The sequence below is a fragment of the Brachyhypopomus gauderio genome, chromosome 1, assembly GCF_052324685.1.
Source record: "Brachyhypopomus gauderio isolate BG-103 chromosome 1, BGAUD_0.2, whole genome shotgun sequence".
NCBI lineage: Eukaryota > Metazoa > Chordata > Actinopteri > Gymnotiformes > Hypopomidae > Brachyhypopomus > Brachyhypopomus gauderio.
In genome coordinates, this window is record NC_135211.1 from 12,025,132 (window position 1) to 12,045,135 (window position 20,004).

Consider the following 20,004-nt stretch of genomic DNA (forward strand, 5'->3'; position numbering starts at 1 on the left):
GCTAGAATATAATTAACCTAATATCACATGATTGTTTTATAAATGAAATTGGTGACCACTTGGGGGCAGTGTTTTAGTGCGCGCTGCTCACTGATATTCAAGCCAACTCTGAACCCCCTGAGATGAATCCTGAAAAGAAAGTGCACTGACACCCTTCAGACTGGCCTGCTGATCCACTGACCAAGGGCACTGCATTTGAAACACATGGAATCAAGTTACATGAGTCAAGTGTCAGTATATCTGTTGAAATAAGTAAAAAACTCTCTCTTTCTCTCTCCTGCTCTTTTCCCCTGCTGTAATTACCCAGTAGCAGCTCTGGACTTATCCAGCACCCACAATTAGTGGTGTCATGAAATAAGTGCTGCATGCACTCTTCAGCAATGAGCAGCTGCCCAGTTCACTCTGAGCAGGACCAGAGCAGCTCATCTCCTTTAACTGTTGCAGAACCACGGGTAAAAGTAATTTACACAAACCAGGAACCAGGCTGTGTGTGTGTGTGTGTGTGTGTGTGTGTGTGTGTGTGTGTGTGTGTGTGTGTGTGTGTGTGTGTGTGTGTGTATGAGAGTGCATGATTGAATGTTCGTGGAAACAGCTGAGACACATCACTCCAGTTTTAGTTCAAAAATCTGACAAAACTGAAAACAAAAACTGGAAGAAAATGGAAACAAAACTGACTTATTTCAGATTTTAGGGAAAACGAGACGTCACCTCAATATCAACATTACAACGAGTCATTGTTCCTTAATATCTATATAAAAATGTCACTTGTAAGGAATATTGTGGATGTAGTCATGCTTAAGAGGACACAACTAACACACACCAGTGCAACAGCATTAAACTTATTGAATAATACAGCTAAAACACTAAACACCACTGATATATGTAAAAGAAATGGAAGTATTCAGAATAACAATATCAAAAAATAGAGTCTAAATAGATAAGTGCAAGGTAAGTAAGTCGTCTCTGTAACAGTGGCACTGTACCTAATCTTCAACCTCACATTAATTTTAGTTCAGCAAGTCGCAGCAGGGAAATTCCTTGTCAGTTTTACTGTATCTGTCTCCTTCTAGTGGTAGAGAGCAGCACTGCTGCATAACTGTCTTTAAACGAGGCCACGGGAGTTTAGAGGTTATGTTTACTGCTGCTGGTTTTCATATGTGAACTGTTTTTACTTTTGTGCTTCGCTATCATTGTAAACGAACTTTGAGTGGGTTCCTTCTGAAGTGTTGCTCTGTAAAACCCTCCGATTTTAAATACCACCCACATCGAGTGTAAAAACGAGAATGGAACCTAATAAACGAGAACACCAGACATCACGTTTCACGTATATGTGACTTAAGTATTTTGCTGAGCTGGCAACAGTTGCTAAGACACACAAACCTAAATACAGACACATGAGTCAGGTTTATAATGCTTTATTACGTTTAAAAAAGTGTGGACTATTAATACAGAACAACAGCAGGAATAGAATCCGTGTCCTAAAACAGGATGGTTTGTGGTAATCACCAAAGGTCTATAGCACTGCGCTGATTAGTGACATCCCTGCTGATGCATAAAGGTCCGTTCGTCAGGGTCATAATCAAGGTCATGCGTTAGAAGTCATGGCAGGACTCACAGGGGTGTGTCCCTAACAGACCTAAAGGCCTCAACACGCAGAATGTATCGTGGATCGTGTTACTGCTCGTCTTTGTTCCCTGAAAAAAAGACAACAAATAGCTTCATATACTCCACTGTCAAATATATTTTTATTGAAAATGTTTAGATTGTGCCTTTCAATGGAACACAACGTCTGAAGCACAATTTTAAACACTATAGGATAAAGATAAATTCCAGAAACATGTTATAAACAGAGGGATGGTGTTATTTTCAAAGCAGGAGTTTATAACTGTGGAAGGATAGAGGAGTCGTTTTATTTGACTTACAGGTGATTGGTCCAATGGTGAGAGATTGGTGGCTGGAAATGGACCGAGAACTCCTGGTCAGACATTTCTGTGAAGAGAGGACAGAACATATTCGAACACATCCTCTGGTCTCTGAGCTCCAGGGCAGGACGGTATGTACTCTAAAACACATCCTCTCTTCTGGTCTCTGAGCTCCAGGGCAGGACTGTATGTGCTCTGAGTGGAGTGTGTGAGTGTACCGTGTTGCAGGATTCTGTAGACTGGTCACACAAGCTCAGGCGGCAATGGAGGAAGGAGTCTGTGTAGTTGCCGTGATACAGGAAGAGCAGAGCGATGAAGCGTGCATCGAGAGAAACGCCATTCTCAATGAGTGTCACGTCACGATTATCGCTGGGACAACTGGGAGTGAGAGAGAGAGAGAGAGAGAGAAGAAGAGGGGTAAAGGGAGAGAGGGAGAGAGAGGGGAATAGGGAAAGAAAGAAAAGCACTATTGTATGTTTCTACTTAAGTCACATAATTACGAGATTAGAGATAACAAGGCTGTGACTGAAGGACGGTAGCCTGTTTCTTAGACATACTGTACACATACACACATAGTGCTGTCCCTGGTCACTAAATCTAATATTAATGACAGACTGCTTCAGAGTGCCATGAGGTTATTATCTCCTCTTTTGCAAACCATCTTCATGATAATACAGTATAACAAATGTTGAAAGAGGTAGAGTGAGAGAGGGAGGGGGAGAGAGAGGGAGGGGGAGAAGGAGAGAAAGAGATGTGGAGAGAGAGAGAGAGCTGAAGATAGCACAAGCACAGCAAAAATCCAAAGTAATTAATAACTCAAGTGCTGAATTAACTCTTACAATGTCTCATTTATGTCCAGTTGGACACGTGGTGAAGTTTATACACACATAAGCACACACGGAAAACAGGCCCGGAGCTTCATGGTTCTGGTCTCACCGGTTCTGAATGAGGACATATCTCTCAGGGTCATCAGCACCAGGGCCGTCTGTGATGTAGCACTCATCCAAGATCACAACAAACACGCTCGTCTCCACCTCCTCCGCCTTTACACCCACGTACAGTGGTGCACCGAGCGGCAGGTCAACAGGCCCGCTTGGGTAAGCGCTGCTGAAGTTAGCATCCTGGTACAGCGCCATGGAGGCTTGGGTGTTGGGTCCAACACCGACCAGACCCTTCTCCTGCATCCTGCATACCACAGAGTAGAACCGGCGCCATGCCAGAGATTAACGCATTACATTTGAGATGGACCGCATGCATTTGACATGTATGAAATAGTTGAAATATATGAAATGTTTGAAATGTTATTAAAAAAGTTATTAACTCTGAGGATTGGAAACATATCTGAACGATTGAATAAAACATTTTTAGTTGACTACTTTAGTTGTCCCAGTATGTTTTTTCTTCCCACAGGAAGTGTACATACGGCAGGTGGGGTCTCACTCCTACGCCCATGCTGGTGAGGGAGTCCAGGGGGTAAACGCAGGAGAAGGGGAAGGCGGAGGGGAGTGAAAACGCCCCCGCACTCATGGGGTACAGGAACAGGGAGTTGGAGTAGACGGCATGAGTGTTGTTGACCTGCAAAGACAACAGGGGGGGGGGGGGGGAGACAACGTGTGAGAAAGAAGCGATGCCATGGTAGCAGAGTGATGTCATGTCAACAGTGTTGCTACAATTCTCTTGGCACACCCTTAAAAACGACCCCAAACAAACGAAAGCAACATACGCCATCATTAAGATAATAGTGCCTGCAAAAGTGTTCTAGCATTTTAGTGTGCACACGCTGATGTGTTTGTCAGCCACATGCCCTGTGTACTGGATTATTCTCCTTCTCTACCCTCCTGATACAAGACATGAGCAGGTCTTTCGTGAGCTGACACAGGCAGCCGCGCACTTTAAGGGGAGAGAGGGTAAGAGAGAGAGAGAGAGAGAGAGAGAGAGAGAGAGAAAGAGAGAGAGAGCTTCACCTTCATCACGTTCCCACACACGCCAGCTCGCCTCTGCACCTCGTACCACACGGTGCCATTGACCTCCTTCTGGGTCACACAGGTGGGGTCCGCCAGGTGACCTGAGGTCCCGTCAAGGTTCTGGGAGCCTGTGTATTTGGCTGACACACCTATTTGCATTACTGTTCTGGTGCAAAGCAGCTCGGGGGCTGGAGCTGTCTCTGAGAGGAGGCAGGGAATAGGGAAAGGGTGATTAAGGCAGTGAATGTCTTTAACAAAGCTAATTCCTTGGTTATAACAGGTTATTATTACTATTGTTGTTGCATGGTGACTACCTTCACAGACTGCTCCAGCATCCTCATGGTGTCCACAGTTGTGGGTCTGGAAGCCGCTGTGTTTGCACTGCACCAGATATGACTCTGTGCCGTTGCACTGCACGTCGTCCAGCCAGATGGTGCCGGTACCCTGTCCGAAGCGTGCGCTCGCCGGGGCGGCCACGGCCCTTCCACAGCCCAGCTGCCTGCAAACAACCCGGGCGTCGTCCAGGTCCCAGGAATCATCACACACCGTGCCCCACTCTCCATCGTGGTACACCTCCACCCGCCCCTCACACCCGTGGCTGCCTCCGATTAGACGGACGGGGTCTGGGGTCCGGGAGTTGTGGGGTAAACAGGTAATTTTGATATTTATACAGATATTATATTACAGATATTGATACAGTTACAGTAAATATCACTCATTGTGTAGACAGTATGTTGCCAAAAATGCACACATTTGAAAAAAAGGTCCAAATGAAGCGGATTACATTAAAAATGAACTGACTAAGAAAACAACAGATGTTACTGTAAAATGTCTGTTGTTTGCTGGGAGAGGGTAAAATATTACATGTAATACTGTTTCTGTATTGCCATCAAATGTTAGTTTTTTTACAGTGGTGTGCAGTGATTGACTATGTTCATCTCGAAAAGAGAATATGTGCTAGTGTTTGAAAGAATGATTGGATACTGAACCAGGTTTGCTGTGTTTTAACAAAGTTGTTTGCATTGTGAAATGCAGAGTTGTTATTTAGAAAATGCGCTTTTGAACACGATATTAACTATTTGGCTATTTGTGTGAGGTCAATGTGTTGCTGTGTTTAGAGTTTTGACAATGTATCACAAGTATTGGGAAATGCACGTTAGCAGTCGTCAAAAACTGTAAATGGGTCTTATTATTTACATTGAGGGGGCGGGACACCTCGCCTGAGGGGGCGACGCCCCCATTCGCCCTCCCGTGGCGCCGGCCCTGATTATGAGAGCTCATAGAGCTCACCTTTTAAGGTCTCATTTGGAGTCTGACATGACCAGTTGACCTTGTCCGCACTGACACAGGAAGAGCCATCTCTGCAGGTAGCACACACTGCTGTGTTAGCATCTAACGAAGAGACAAACAAGATCTTGGTGAACACACACAGCTCTCCAATGCAAACAACATCTCATTTTTGTTATGATGTATTATTTCTGAGCTGGGTCGTGAGGAACCTTTTGCTCAAGGTTGCAGCACCTTTGCTTTGGTTTAAGAAAATGAGATTTCAAAGCCCCAGAACTCCAGGATTCTCATCTGGAACCACAGAGTAAGCACCTCACCTGCTGCATAAGCCAGGTAGCACAGAGGTGGCTTGACGAACTTGTAGACGTAGTAGTTTCCAGGGCAGGCCTTGACGTGTATGGGGAACTCAAAGTTACAGCAGCCTTCCAGCCAGCTCCCACAAACATCGGCTTCCACGATGCCGTCCAACACAGCTGGGTGGGGCGTCTTGAGCCAGAGAGGCGCGTCTGTGCCACACATCCGGGGCTTGATACACCTCTCGGGCATTTGGACGCTGGCATTACCCAGGTACATCCGGTACCAGCCGTGCCAGTCGACGTTCATGTCACAGTGCTTCATATTGCCGGTCTTGAAGTTCGTGGAGCGCCAGAGGTCATCCAGGATGCTGTATTGCTGGCAGGGGTCGGTGCAGCGAGGGGTTCCGCCGACCTGGATGCAGTCCTGGCCCGGATTGCACACCTCACTGCCGCAACCAACCTGCACGCCCACGGACACGTCAGAGGCCAGGAAGGCAAAAGCCTGGGGCAGCAGGCACTGAAAGGAACCAGGCGCGTTCTTGCACACCAGCGGATGGACACACGGGCCCGGGACGGCGGAGCACTCGTCGATGTCCACGCACCCCTGCGCGGGAGACCAGCTGTAGCCAGGCCTGCAACAGGAGATGCTGGCACCACTGCAGTAGCTGGTGTTGTAGCAGGTCATGCCATCGCCCGAGAAGCCCTTAGTGCACGAGCAGTCGGACGAGTGCAAAGAGGACGCGGCCTGGCCCGGCTTTAGCATGGGGGCGCAGGATGCTTGCTTGTCACATGCCTCACAGGACGTCACGATCGAGCCTAAAGAGTACGGTACAGAGGGACACAGAGAGTCACCGCAGCAATACAATAATACAGCAACAAGAGGCAATTGTGATAAAAATGGATATAAAATTGAAGTAAAATGGACTTGTGTGTTTTCAAAGTGGAACATTATAATGTTTTTGTCTATTTAATCTTATCCATGCAAAATTTTATATAATTGTCAGTTGAATTAGAAACATGAAAAGTGGTGTTTGCTATGGAAGCTCAAATACAGCTACTTAGGTAGACATCATAGAGTGAGCTTTCAAAACAATATCAATAAACAGAAATAAATATCTTTGATGATCACAAAATCACAACAAATTATATTATACATAGGTATAAAAGTCACATGGGGATTTTTACATGTAAAATTCATGAAACCTTAACAAAATGACATGAAGCATTAATTTAAAAATTTAAAACGTTACTGCAATTCACCACAAAGCCACTCTTTACTAACCTGATACGCAAGAGCTGAATGTTGTTACGATGAGCAGCCCCAATATTGTCCAAGATATTGGCATTCCATCAGCACTGCGTCTCTCTTTGATAAACATGCCTGTTTCAACTAAGAAATTAAAGGCAGATAAGGTATAGCTTTGTTCTTAGCTACGATATTTTATTTTTTTTTGACAAAATAATTATTAGAGATCATCATAACGTACAACTTTCTAATCATTTGCTTCTCATCATCTCTCATCATAGTTACAAATAATATAGGTAATATGACTTTACCTGTCAGTTAACTGTCCGTAACTGCTGTGATTTCCGTGCTGGGTGTATTTATGGAATCACTGAATGGGAGGAGGCATTAGGGGTGAATGGATAACCCCAACAATACACAGGTGTTAATTACTAATTATTCAGCCTACGATGTAAAAACACCTCAGCGAGGCCAAAAAACATTGACACTGTGTGACCTGTATCGGCTTGTCTTGTGTCAATATGTCAGTGTAAGTAACTTAATGAATATGCCTTTCTTCAGGTTATAACAAAGTGGGCAGCACAGTCACAGGGATATGCCTGTCACTTTTTTAAAACACTGACAGATCAGGCAAACCTTTGGTCAACAGACATATTCAGAGTTCATTCTGATCTTATAAACATTCAGATGGGTTTAGTCACCATTATCCTTCTTTTAACTGAACTAGCAATCATGTTATTGTGTAACAATAGAAGACTGAGGAACAGTGTAGCTGATATCGTTTTAATTAATGTGTACATTTTTAAATTCGTTTAATCCAGAACACAAGTACATATACAAACGCATGTGCCATTTTATGTTTTGTTTCACCACAATGTTTGTATGTATGTTTAAGGTACTTATTAAAACATATAGAAATATTTTTTAAAACACAAACTTTCTCAGCTATGGGTGGAATGGTACAACTAAACAGTGACTCATGTCTATCTTTCACAATATTGTCCCCACTAACTGTGATAACATGAATAATAACTTTGAACTACACAAAATAGTGGTGTGACCTACCGCTCCCACGTCCGCAATTGTGCCTCTGTGACCATAAATTACATATCCTTGACAGTAATTCATCATTAGTAGTTTGTACAAGTCATCATTAATAATACTTAGAGTATTTTATCATTTTAGCTTTGAATGACTGATCATAAATCAAATAAATAACAATATTTCATTTTGGGTTGGGTCAAGTAAAAAAAAAAATTGTTGCTTTGTCATGGGAAATGTTGCAAAACATTAATCATTGGTTCGCCAAAAAATGTGCTTCCCCCTGAAAGGAGCCAGCTGATGCAGTTGGAATGCTCTTAACCACTTGAAGACTGGTGGTCTTCCGAGGCTTTTATTTTGAATATATAAATTAAAATAAAACTTCCTGTATACTTCTTGTGGCCTTAAGTGTGCTTCAAGATCCTTGATGTGGGGACTTTCCTCGCGTGTTAATGCTCTTATCCAGCTCCTAGCTCTTTTCACTGTGTTTTATAGTTTTGTTATTTACCTGCATACCGAGCATAAAGCAAGAGTCAGTGTTTCCGGTACAGGACACGGGCAAAGCGGCTAGCTACATCTCGCTAACTAGTTAGCTTCATCTTTGGCTTAAGTCGCTGGTGAGCTAGCTGGGTTCAGTAAACTCATCGGGGCAGTTCAGAGCCGTTCGGCGGTTCTGGTGGGTTTGGGTTTACCCGGTCTCGTTATTCTCGCCGTCAGGATGTCTTGGGGAGCGCGTTTAGAAAACGCCAATCCCTTGATATTTCAGAGAACCGGGGAAAGACCCCTAACGGCGTCTGAAGAGGACGAGAACGTTGCTGATCCTATTGACGACAGGGAGATTTTTGATATCCTTCCAAAATACACCCAGTACGCGTACATGGATATTAAAGTCTCTCTCTCTGTGAACTTCTTTGCAGTTGTTGCTGGTAAAGACAGCTATGCTGCATTTCTAAAGCTATGTTTATATTTGAGGTTATATTGCGGAACATAACTTGTGAAACAAATTGTAGATACATTTTTGAAAAAAAGCAAGACATGGGGTTAATAGCTTGGCTGGTTAACATAAAATAAACATTTCACACCTTAACCGCACGATCACATCTTATTAGGTCAATCAATGATCCTGAGCACCCTCTGTCCCTCGAGGAGTTGAATGTTGTGGAACAAGTGCGAGTGAAAGTGAGTTTCTATCTGCCCAAAAAATGTTTACTAAAATTCACCACAGGTATTTCTTTTTTTTTTATCCTGCTGCAAAGGTTTGGTCATCCAGATAAGGACAACAGAGTTTTGTTACAGCTTTTTATTGTTCTGCTGTTCAGGTGAATGATGAAGAGAGTACGGTCTCCGTAGAGTTCACCCCAACCATCCCTCACTGCAGCATGGCAACTCTCATAGGGCTGTCAATCAAAGTGAAACTGCTGCGGTCGCTGCCAGCCAGGTTCAAGGTGTGTTTTTGGGACGAGGCTTTTTTTTGGTGTTATTTTGCGTCTTATTGCTTTCTCAATGTGTTGTCTGTGCGTGCAGATCGATGTCCATATCTCTCCGGGTACACATGCCTCAGAAGATGCAGGTGATCTATTGCAGCCTTGTATACGTATAAGTCGTGGAAACTGTACGGTGAATACTAACATAAAAAAGCATGTTGACTGAGTTAACGGAACTACCCCTCTTTTGACTTACTGTCCTTTTAAAATGTATATTCATATTTATATTAATCACACTGTACACATTGCCCAAATGGCCATAACTGCAAAGTGTAGTGGTTGCGCTTTACAATGGTGATTAATTAAAGTGAGTTTGTGTTTACTTCTAACTAAAGTAGCATTTTCCTTACATAATGGGCCGCCACCCTGTGACTGTGTTGTCTTGTCTTCATGTCAACCCCCACCCACCCCTGTCCCTCCCCAGTTAACAAGCAGCTGGCTGATAAAGAAAGGGTGGCGGCAGCACTGGAGAACTCGCAGCTGCTGGAGGTGGTGAACCAGTGCCTGTCCACAAGACCTGCATGACCTCACCAGTCCTGTGTTTAGCAGGCGGCCTGTGGACGAAGTGTGGAGAAACTGCACACGGCCCAGTCAACTTGGCGCTCTGCTGCTGGCTTACACATTTTTGCTAAAGTGCACATTCGGCTGTATGTGAGGAAAGCCTTTTTAGTCTGTCTTCGTATTCGTTTTTCTGATGCAAATATTTCATTTCACTGCACGGTGTAAGCAGCCAACAAACTTCTTCCAGGAATGTGGCAGAAAACATGATCAAAACGTGTTTACACTGACTTTAAATATGTCGCTTACATATGTTGTTGGTTATGCTTCGGTGTTTGTTAACGAGTAACGGCCAATAATGTCAGTAATGGTTGAGATGTTTTGTTAATAAACAAGAATAACAGAAAATTATGTCAGTAATGGTCAGTAAAGTTTCAATGTGGCGACATGAAAGGATTTGACAGTCTGTCAATCTCTGCAGATGCTGGCTCCAGAGGTCAGGTTGTGTATTCACAGTGATGAACCATTATACGTTTTAATTATTTGAATTACTTATTTCTAGCAGTTATAAAATAGTATAACTATTATAATAAAGTGTAAATAATGATTTGACGGTCTTTGGTGGATGCTCTTATTCAGTGACAAAATATGTGTCAGTATGACACCTTCTCCCTTGGACTCTTGCCCTTTGACCTGGCAGCACGTTCTGTATGCTTCTATTATTATTATTATATCACATTGCATAAAAGCTGCAGGTTAGGTTGAATTATTATTAAATAAATGAATCAATCGACGTCCGATATTAATAGCACATTTATTATAGTTGGACTTATTCAGCAATACGATATTCGTCCAGTCAGCATCTGTAGAGCAGAGTGGCGCAGCGGAAGCGTGCTGGGCCCATAACCCAGAGGTCGATGGATCGAAACCATCCTCTGCTATCAGCATTTTAGGATTTCAGCTGAAATTACAACCGTTTAAATGTGCTTAGATTCACGTTGAATTCTCGGTATAAACGGAACCATTCTATTGTTATCATTAAGAAACAATTTTAGTCTTGTTGACACACAAATTGTCTCAGGAATTATATGCATGCATAATTGTTATCTCTATTAGACGTTAAAAGCATTGCATCATCTCATGGGTTTCTCTGCCTTATTTTAGCAGCCTCTAGTGGACAGTACGGTGGCTCTGAAAGCAATGCGATGCGAAGGAAAAACGCGCTGCAAATACGCAAAGCAAATGCATCAAAATGTCAACGCGTGTCTATGAACTAGTGACGGTATATATACGGGGCTCTGTGAAAGACCACACACACAAAGCTGATCTCAGCGTGTGATTTAGTTATATGATCTAAATCATTTTGCCAATACAATTTATTTTGATTCTTTTGGCCCTTTAGTGCCTCAATTGAATCTCAATTGAGCCTGCATATTTGTATTCACGGCTGTTCAAACTTATTCACAACAGGTCAGACAAGCCAAGAGTGTTTCCATGAGTATATTTCCTAGCGTTAGCCAAAGCTAAAATGAGGCTAGGTTAATGGCTAGCCAGCGATAACCATTCTTAAGGCAGTATGTTAACAGTGACGCTAACGTTGTTAGTGAGTTAGCTCGTGAATTACATTTCTGATATAGCGGTAAACGGCAGACAGTTAATGCTAAATTAATAATATAAATGTATTTGTTATGAATTGACACGTTTCTAGCTATGAATATAAACTGCTCCTAAAATCGAACGCTAGTGTTCTTCAGGAAATTTGGCCACTGACAGTAAATGTTAGAGTTAGCAAAGTTACTTTTTTGTAAACGGTGAACAGGTCAGGCTCACAAAACCGTTGAGCGACCGTTAACTGGTTAGCTCGCGCTACCTTTTTTAATTCGCCACGAATATTCCAAAAATCTTGTTGTGGTGTTTCGCTGCTGCCACACGAAAGTCGGCGGCGTGGTTCAATTCAAAAGGAACACGATGTTACGACCTTTTCCAGACGTATTGGAGATGTAAGTGTTCTAGCTGTCAAATTGCAGATCGGGTGAATATATTCAGGAAGACGTCTATGCGTAGACGTCTGCAACACGACGATAATAAGACCATTGTAAAATCAATCCAAATGGAACAGACGCATTTAAGATGTTACGACCTTTTCCAGACGTATTGGAGACGTATATGTGCTATCAGGGTAGCCAGTCAAATATCTAACTGAGCTACTTACCGAAAGAACTGCAAAGAACTTGTGGTCTGTTACAACAATTTACTGCAGAACAAGACATTGAGGTGTGGTACTAGAGGGCAGCGGACTCACGGAGGCTTCACTTTTCACTCGTGTCGTCCAGTCCACACATATATATATACACACACACACACACACACACACACACACACACACACACGTCTCTGGTTACTAAGTGACGCGTTGCTAAGTAACGCATTACTAACATAACTGGTGATGTCACAATTAAAGTGCCTATAAAAGGAGCGGCCACTCTTTAAAACGACAGTCATTCATTGACGACGTTTATGATAATTTTGATCATGCTTTCTTCAATATACCTAATGAATTGGACCATGATTGGACCAATTGGACTACTGATGAGCGTAAGTTCAAGTTCCTTTGAGATGGTACCTTAATTCCTAGCTCCTCGGTTACATTTTAACTATTTATATTAGGTCTAATTACAATTCAGCTTGTTGCAAAATAGAATGTGTAAATGATTTATCTAAAATGACTATCGTGAAGTGGGCTGACATTATTCTCATGCACAGAGTGACTGACGCATGGACAGTATAGGGTTTCTGTGTGATAGATTTGGTAAAAGTATAAACCTTTCTGTTCCTCAGCTAACAAGTGCTCCCCAAGACCCCGGCCAGGCTCCCCGGGACGCTGCCCAGGCTACCGAGGATGCCGGCCAGGCTACCGAGGATGCCGGCCAGGCTATCCAGGATGTCGGCCAGGCTCCCCAGCACGGCGCCCAGGCTGCCCAGGACGCCGCCCATATCGCAGCCTCCCGTGAAGTGGCCGCTCATATCGCTGCTGCTGAGGACGCCATCCGTGACGCCGTCGCCCATATCGCCGCCGCACGTGACGCCGCCACCCGTCTTCAGAGAGAGCGGCCACTTGAACTGATGACTGGTCAAGGTCAAATGGTAAAGAAACACTTAAGCACAATATTTCTTTATTCCGCTATCCTTAGTTAATTAGTAATTAATTTATTCTTAAATCAATTCGTCAAGTAGAATTTCAGATAAAGGAAGCTGGCTGATAAACTGTAAACAAGTGTGTACATAAAGGGAAACAATGTACTAAATTTATATACAAATATATAATCATCCGTTTACTATCACATTAGGACACAGTCACTCGCAAAGCTTCACCGGTTTCCTCCCTTTTTAGCATGTACACAAAAACACTAATATGATTTTGAAAATGACTAAATTGCTAATCATGAATTAGGCGTTAAAAGTTAGCTCCACTAGGTACATCAAATCTAAAACGTCTTGGGATAACATAGTTTACAAGCACTTGATTAATCATGCATGTCTCCATTTTCTTTACTACAGACAAAAGGTAGGCCAGCAGATGAACTTCCTGGTGTGTCTACCCCAAACAAGAAAAGCTCCAACTTTTCAGGTGAGATTTAGTGTGGTAATATTTTACCAAAGACCTAATGTGTTACAGTTATTCATTGCTTTCAGTATAATTTTCTATATTTGATAATTTTCTATAATTGATCAAATTAGATTTGGCATTTGATGAGGTGAATGGTGAAGTTGCCAAAGCCAGAGGGAAAACATCATTCCAGATCGACGACTCCCTGGAGCTTAAGGACTTCAGAAAGCCAAGACGCTGTCATAAAAGCACTAGGGTTGTGCTACGTCGTGCCTCACGCAGGAGCTCATCTGAGGATGTCTTGATCCAGCTGTGTTCTGCACATGCAGAGAGAGACTCCTTGGAGACACCAAGCCACGAGTCTCCACAATATTCAGAGAGCAGTGCCGCCGAAGTCACAGTAGCATCCACGTCCACAAGATCTGCTCTGAATAGTGACGTACAGGCGGCGGACGTGGGTCTCGAGTGTCTTAAGCTCAGATCCAAGGTATCTGTTTTATTCTTTAAAATGTCTTCCATTTATTCCCAGTTACCCTGTTAGCTGTAGATTTTGCTCTTTTGAATGTTCAATCGTACATTTGTTATTGTCAGAATCGCATGTTGAATGGTTGTAATCTAATTGTCTCCTCTCTGTAAAGAAATGGACAAACGATCAGTATTTTCACATGGAGAACGAGACAGCGGACACATGTATTCCAGATGGTACTTAATATTTTACTGTTCTAAATTGTGCAATGTTCTAGTGTAAGCATGAGCTACTAACAGGTTTATCTGAGGTGGTCTAAAGGAGTAAATAAGTAGGGGACCATTTTGTCAGCGTAGTACTTCAGACCCTATTTTAGTTGTGCAGCATGAAGGATAAAAACCTTTTACACCCAAATCCCTCTTTCATAGTCCTATGGTCTTTAAACATCATGTCTTATGCAATTTTTCTGTACAACTTTCATCTTTTACAGATGTCCAATCTCCCAGTTTTGAAGCTGCATCCACATCTAACGAGACCATCCCAAACGAGACCATCCCTAAGCCCAGGAGGAAGTCTCTGTTTAGTAGACTTGCCTCAGTTTTCACAAAGTTCCGTGGGATGTCTAAAGAAGTAAATAGGTAGGGGACCATTTTGTCAGCGTAGTTCTTCAGACCCTATTTTAGTTGTGCAGCATGAAGGATAAAAACCTTTTACACCCAAATCCCTCTTTCACAGTCCTATGGCCTTTAAACATCATGTCTTATGCTATTTTTCTGTACAACTTTCATCTTTTACAGCGATCCAATCTCCCAGTGTTGAGGCTGCATCCACCTCTAATGAGACCATCCCTAATGAGACCATCCCTAAGCCCAGGAGGAAGTCTGTGTTTAGTAGACTCCAGACGTGTGGACTCGAGTCACATGACACTAAAATTATGATTTGTGACTTGACCGGGGGGGGGGGGGGGGGGGGGGGGGGGGGGGGGGGACACGGACGGATGGACGGACGCAAGGTGGGGGGTGGGGGGGGGGGGGGGGGGATAGGTGACGACGACAATTGCAACATCTCACTCAAGCGAACCGAAACGTCTCAAACGCCTAACGTTAGTTAGTCTGACTAACTTAATATACCACTAATCAACTGCATCAATTGTGTTAAATATTGAAATTACATCTGGTGACTTGACTAGGACTTGAAGTTTAAGACTTGGGACTTGACTCGAGACTCGCTTGTATTGACTTGGGACTTGACTCGAGACTCGCTTGTATTGACTTGGGACTTGACTCGAGACTTGATTGTATTGACTTGGGACTTGACTCGAGACTCGCTTGTATTGACTTGGGACTTGACTCGAGACTTGATTGTGAAGACTTGAGACTTACTTGTTACTTGCAACTTAGTGACTTGTTCACATGTCTGGTAGATTCTCCTCAGCTTTCTCAAGGATCTGTAGGATGTGTTATGAAAACCCTGTGTGTGTGGGGCTTTAGGGTGGGGAGCATATACATGCATTGTATGTGTAAGGTCTCCTAAGATATCTTGGAACAAATAAAGCTTTGTGTTAGCAGTAGATTGGTCTGTTGTTTCTAATTATTTCCTTCTGCATGAACGAACATGCAACGCTGATGTACTGAAGAGAAGTAGAAGCACAACAAAGGCGAGGAAGATCACCAACTTAAATGAAAATTTTAAAAACAATAAATAGACTGCTCCTTGTTCATTAATCTACTGAACCATGTGACACTCATTCAAAACACAGACCTGTTGGTCACACGTTTGTGGTAGATGGCAATATGCACACTAGTGTTGTCAAATTGGATTGATAATTTCCTATCCAACAATTCAATAATAACAGTACTGCACTTCCTTACCCAAAAATATGGTAAATTCCTAGCTTACTTACTAATCTATCTACTTATCTCCTGTAGTTAGAACCCATGTTCTTTAAACCATGACAGTAAAGTTGAGAAAAAACGGTAGATTTCCCTTCTTTTGTAGCTGGTCAAATGAAAACAGTCACCCTTTGAAGAGCTCTGTCAGAGTTACAATACTTGAGCTACCCCCTCGCTACCCTGGGTGGCGCACACACACATACAAGCTACCTCCACCCCCACCAACACCACCCCTGCCTTTGCCCACAAAATCTCACTCTGCACCGAAATCAAAACGTCTGAGCCCTGGAGAGTGGTCAATTTCATATCGCTTCTGATCCATCATTTCCAACGCCCTTGAATGAATGGACGAGTTTGGAAGTATAATACTGACTGAAATAGTGATTCAATGACACAATGCTGACATCTACAGGGCGGAATAGGTATAAAATATTGCGAGATAATAATGTCGTTAAAGGGCAGAATTTTGTTGACTTATTTACTTACTGACTGACCTCACTTTCATCCCACAGTAATCAAGCCTGCTACTATACCTCCACCTTCAGGTGCCTCATCCTCATTCTGAACTTCCTGTTGATTTTCTAGTACTGCACTACCTCAATTCTCATCCTCATCATCAAACTCACTCTCACTCTCCCTCTGCTGGGTTGCACCTATCACCTCATCGTCCTCATCACTACATGACACCCAGTGATGGCTAAGTTACCTTGAGAAAGTAATCCGATTACTGATTACTCCTTTTAAAAGTAACTTAGTTACGTTACATATTACTTGATTTTAAAAGTAACTACATTAGATTACAAGTTACTTTAGTAGTTATATTCAGCAGCAAAATAAAATCTTCCAATACTCACTTTATTGGAAGTGCATTTTTAACAGTAACAATGTATTGAAGCAGGTTCGGTAACCGAGGCAGAAACTGCTTAATCCAAAAATCCCGAGGAGGGAAACTTCTATTGTACTATTGTCTTCGTACTATTGATAACGCAACCCTGGCGCCCCCCCCCCCCCCCCCCCCCCGTGTCACTTAAAGGGCAAGAAGACTCTCCTGACATTACGTTTGTGTAGCTGCGCGGTATTATTTGTAAATTTATTTGTAAACGTAATACAAGCGAACTGGGGTGGGTTTCCCGAAACGTTCGTAGCGCCAAGTACTTCGTAACCTCGTATGAAACGTACGAGGTTAAGAAGTACTTAGCGCTACGAACGTTTCGGGAAACCCACCCCTGTTCAGTCAGACAGCTTGTGAAACGAAATACCATTACAATTTCAAGCATTTTAAAGTAGGCGACGTTAGTCAAAATTCCAGCACTTTTCAAACGTGGAACACAGTGCAACATTAAAAATCTTCAGGTAAATGTTCCTTCCCCTGTTTTTGAGGGGTGTTTCTTTATACTACCACATATCGTTACGGGAGGACACTGCAAAAAATGACTTGTAAAACGCGCTCGCGCTCTCACAGGGTCGCGCGCAATGGTCGCGCGCAGCGTGCGGAGTCGAGCGCTACGGTCAGACGCAAAAGTAGAACTGACCAAGAAGAAAGCAAAAATATATATTTTTACTAGGGAAAATAAAAATAGTAGCGCGTTATATTACTCGTTACCGAAAAAAGTGGTAAGATTAGAGTAACGCGTTACTAAGTAACGCGTTACTGACATCACTGATGACACCTCATCCTCACTGTCATCTGGCATTGCCACCTGTACTGTACAGTCTTTTAGACTTGGCTTAGAAAATATGTGGATTCATCTCCTGCATTCAAATGTACAAAAATATTCTATGTGAACTACAAATTATTAAACGTAATAGAAAAACAATTTCATGGAAAATACATGATAATTAAATTTTCTTTACATGCACTCCTGCACTAAATGTTCCAGCTGTTTCAAGTTAGAATTTGTTCACACGTGATTTCATTATAGTACAGTGTTGCCTCAGGGCAACTTGCAAATTTTGTATTTTTCTGAGATATATTTGATTAAATCTAATGTAAAATGCTTGAAAATACATCTTCACTTACCAACAATGTTCCAATTTTTAAAGACGTAAAACTGGATGGGAATTGCTGAAAAAGACACTTTTCTGAGAGAGAAAAATGGTGCCATGTGACGTGTGTGTGTGCTGAAAAAAGAAGCAAAATGATCGCCTGTAGAGCATGTGACCAATGTTTAGCATTTTCATTGGTTGATATAGAGTCATATAGTTCTTAAGGTGGACAGAGAAGTATAAGGGACACCTAATTTTCTTTCAACATGATAAAGTAGTATGTGTTGCCTGGAGGCAACAAGGTACCCTAGAGGGTTAAAGAATGCAAGGTTAAGGTTCAAGAGCTGGAAAAGCAAAGCGAAAAACTACAAAAGGAGAACGTTGATCTTAAAAAGAGGCTCAGAGAACAGGAAGGACACAGGATGAGATGGAGCCGTCGCATACAAGGCTTGAAGGAGAAAGGTGAAGACGCCAGGGCTTTAGTCATACGGACCCTGAGTCACATCGTTCCTGAGTCCCCAGCCAGAATGGAGGATGACGTGGATGTGGTACACCGACTGGGACATAGGTTGGAGAATAAGTTATTTACACGAAGATTAACAAGGGAAGAGGTCTAGAAGAAGGCCAAAAAGTCCACCTACTGCAAAGAACTGGTCATCCGCTTCGTTGAAATGCTACCCAAAGAAGACTGGGAGGAGTGAAATCGTCTGTGGCCACAGATTGATGAAGCAAGGAGAGCCGGAAAGGTGGCCTACTTTCGTGGCCCCTTTGGATATATTGATGGTCACCTAATTGGTCTTGAAGGTACGCATACTAAATAAGAAGGAGATGTAGAATTTGCAAAAGGACTTGCTTCTGTGACTCTTCAGTTTAAAACTCTACAGCTAGCTTACTGAAAATCATTTTCTGGTATTCAGTTTAACTGAGTTTTCTCTTATCTTTCTATTTACAGTTTATTCTTGTATTACTTTTTCCTTCTTTTTTCATTTGGTTCACTCAATGTTAGAGGTTTAAAAGATATGGTTAAAAGAAAGGCATTATTTTTGTTTTCGAAAGGACAGAAGTCAAACTGTTTCTTTTTTCAAGAGACTCATTCTTCCAGTACAGATGAAACCTTTTTGGGATTATCAATGGGGTGACAGGATTTTATTTAGCCATGGTACAAACTGATCAGGTGGTGTTGCTATTTGTTTTAATAATTTTCCCAGAGATATTCTGACATACAAAGGAGACAAAAATGGATATTGGTTAGCAGTAGCAACCCTAATTGATGATTTAGTCCTCACTCTAGTTAATGTGTATGGTTTTGATTGTGACAGGTTGAACCGAAATTTACTCTATGAGCTATCTCAAATTATATTGGAATTTAAAACTCGATATCTCACTGACCATATTATTCTAGGAGGGGACTGGAATATAACTTTGAATGAATGGCTGGACAGATGGCCTCCAAGATTAGGCAGATAACAACATAACACTCTGTTAAATACTTTTACGACAGATAACAAATTAACTGATGTGTGGAGAGCATTGAATCTGGGGCATGCTGAATATTCATGGATAAACCCTAATGGGCTTTCTAAGTAAAGACTAGACTATTAGTTAATAAGTGATTATTTTTTAACATGCACCACAGAATCTGCAATTTCTAAAGCACCGCTATCTGACCATTATTATGTTAGCTTAATAATTGGACTTACTTGTCACGGTGACTGCTCCGGATCCCTCCTTGTGGGCGTGTTATGTTGTCTGCATGTCGTTATGTCCATGTTTGTAGTTCCGTGGGTGTGGGTCGTTTGTGAGCGTGTTCATTAGTCTCACCTGTGCCTTGTCTCGTGATCACTGGGGAATGTGTTCAGCACCTATTTAATGTGCGTTCGCGCAATGTCTCGTGCTCGTCTTTGTCTTAAGTTCGTGCCTATGTGAGTTGACTGTTTTTGTGCTTTTTTTTTGTGGACTTCACCAGTGTTTCCATTAAAAGTGTATGTTCAAGTTACTCGTCGTTGTGCTTGCCTCCTCCTCCACACGTTACACTACTGTACAGACAAGTAGACATAAAGGCTATTGGAGATTTAATGCTAGTTTATTAGACAATGAGGACTATTGTGCCAGGATTTAAAAAATTATAAAGGAAGTTGAAGCTGATCACTCAATTATAGAGGATGTGAATAAGTGGGACCTAATATAGTCAAATAGTCCATATTTAATTGAACTACAATCTAAATTAGATGCTTTATATCTTAAAAGGGCACATGGTGCCTTTATTGGGGCAAGAGCTAGATGGATGGAAGCGGGAGAAGCTTCATACTTTAGTC

At 42.4% G+C, this 20,004-nt stretch overlaps 3 protein-coding genes across 4 annotated transcripts; 2 read left to right on the forward strand and 1 right to left on the reverse strand.

The window, feature by feature from the left end:
• Positions 1 to 1,408: 1,408 nt before the first annotated feature.
• Positions 1,409 to 8,945, reverse strand: LOC143507918 (pancreatic secretory granule membrane major glycoprotein GP2-like). 2 transcript variants are annotated; one of them, XM_076996631.1, is made up of 12 exons: positions 8,839 to 8,945; positions 7,027 to 7,085; positions 6,752 to 6,859; positions 5,491 to 6,285; positions 5,177 to 5,278; positions 4,201 to 4,509; positions 3,887 to 4,086; positions 3,346 to 3,497; positions 2,859 to 3,107; positions 2,141 to 2,300; positions 1,923 to 1,989; positions 1,409 to 1,694 (listed from the first exon to the last, which is right to left on the reverse strand). In XM_076996631.1, the coding sequence occupies exons 3-12, from the start codon at positions 6,846 to 6,848 to the stop codon at positions 1,675 to 1,677; spliced, it is 2,151 nt and encodes a 716-aa protein (XP_076852746.1). In that variant the 5' UTR covers positions 6,849 to 6,859; positions 7,027 to 7,085; positions 8,839 to 8,945; the 3' UTR covers positions 1,409 to 1,674. The 2 variants fall into 2 exon arrangements, with proteins under 2 accessions (XP_076852746.1, XP_076852753.1); XM_076996638.1 differs by lacking the exon at positions 8,839 to 8,945 and adding an exon at positions 7,781 to 7,913.
• On the forward strand, positions 8,127 to 10,347 carry ciao2b (cytosolic iron-sulfur assembly component 2B). Its single transcript, XM_076996758.1, has 5 exons — positions 8,127 to 8,601; positions 8,856 to 8,935; positions 9,076 to 9,201; positions 9,281 to 9,326; positions 9,665 to 10,347. Exons 1-5 carry the CDS (start codon positions 8,475 to 8,477, stop codon positions 9,763 to 9,765), a joined length of 480 nt encoding a protein of 159 aa, XP_076852873.1. The 5' UTR covers positions 8,127 to 8,474; the 3' UTR covers positions 9,766 to 10,347.
• A 240-nt stretch (positions 10,348 to 10,587) lies between these two features.
• On the forward strand, positions 10,588 to 14,749 carry LOC143508311 (uncharacterized). The gene is made up of 6 exons (XM_076996745.1): positions 10,588 to 12,882; positions 13,297 to 13,366; positions 13,477 to 13,832; positions 13,984 to 14,047; positions 14,302 to 14,449; positions 14,609 to 14,749. The coding sequence occupies exons 1-6, from the start codon at positions 12,514 to 12,516 to the stop codon at positions 14,628 to 14,630; spliced, it is 1,029 nt and encodes a 342-aa protein (XP_076852860.1). The 5' UTR covers positions 10,588 to 12,513; the 3' UTR covers positions 14,631 to 14,749.
• Positions 14,750 to 20,004: the final 5,255 nt, after the last annotated feature.

What these genes read in the sequence shown, in the direction of transcription:
- LOC143507918 (XM_076996631.1), bottom strand. Translation starts at nt 6,848, where the DNA reads ATGTTTATCAAAGAGAGACGCAGTGCTGATGGAATGCCAATATCTTGG. An exon ending in CTACCTGGCTTATGCAGCAG is followed by an intron (nt 5,279 to 5,490) that starts GTGAGGTGCTTA and finishes TCTCTTCGTTAG; the next exon opens with ATGCTAACACAGCAGTGTGT. An exon ending in TCCAAATGAGACCTTAAAAG is followed by an intron (nt 4,510 to 5,176) that starts GTGAGCTCTATG and finishes CCCGGACCCCAG; the next exon opens with ACCCCGTCCGTCTAATCGGA.
- ciao2b (XM_076996758.1), top strand. Translation starts at nt 8,475, where the DNA reads ATGTCTTGGGGAGCGCGTTTAGAAAACGCCAATCCCTTGATATTTCAG. An exon ending in TGGAACAAGTGCGAGTGAAA is followed by an intron (nt 8,936 to 9,075) that starts GTGAGTTTCTAT and finishes TCTGCTGTTCAG; the next exon opens with GTGAATGATGAAGAGAGTAC. An exon ending in ACATGCCTCAGAAGATGCAG is followed by an intron (nt 9,327 to 9,664) that starts GTGATCTATTGC and finishes GTCCCTCCCCAG; the next exon opens with TTAACAAGCAGCTGGCTGAT.
- LOC143508311 (XM_076996745.1), top strand. Translation starts at nt 12,514, where the DNA reads ATGGACAGTATAGGGTTTCTGTGTGATAGATTTGGTAAAAGTATAAAC. An exon ending in GAAAAGCTCCAACTTTTCAG is followed by an intron (nt 13,367 to 13,476) that starts GTGAGATTTAGT and finishes TGATCAAATTAG; the next exon opens with ATTTGGCATTTGATGAGGTG. An exon ending in GGACACATGTATTCCAGATG is followed by an intron (nt 14,048 to 14,301) that starts GTACTTAATATT and finishes CATCTTTTACAG; the next exon opens with ATGTCCAATCTCCCAGTTTT.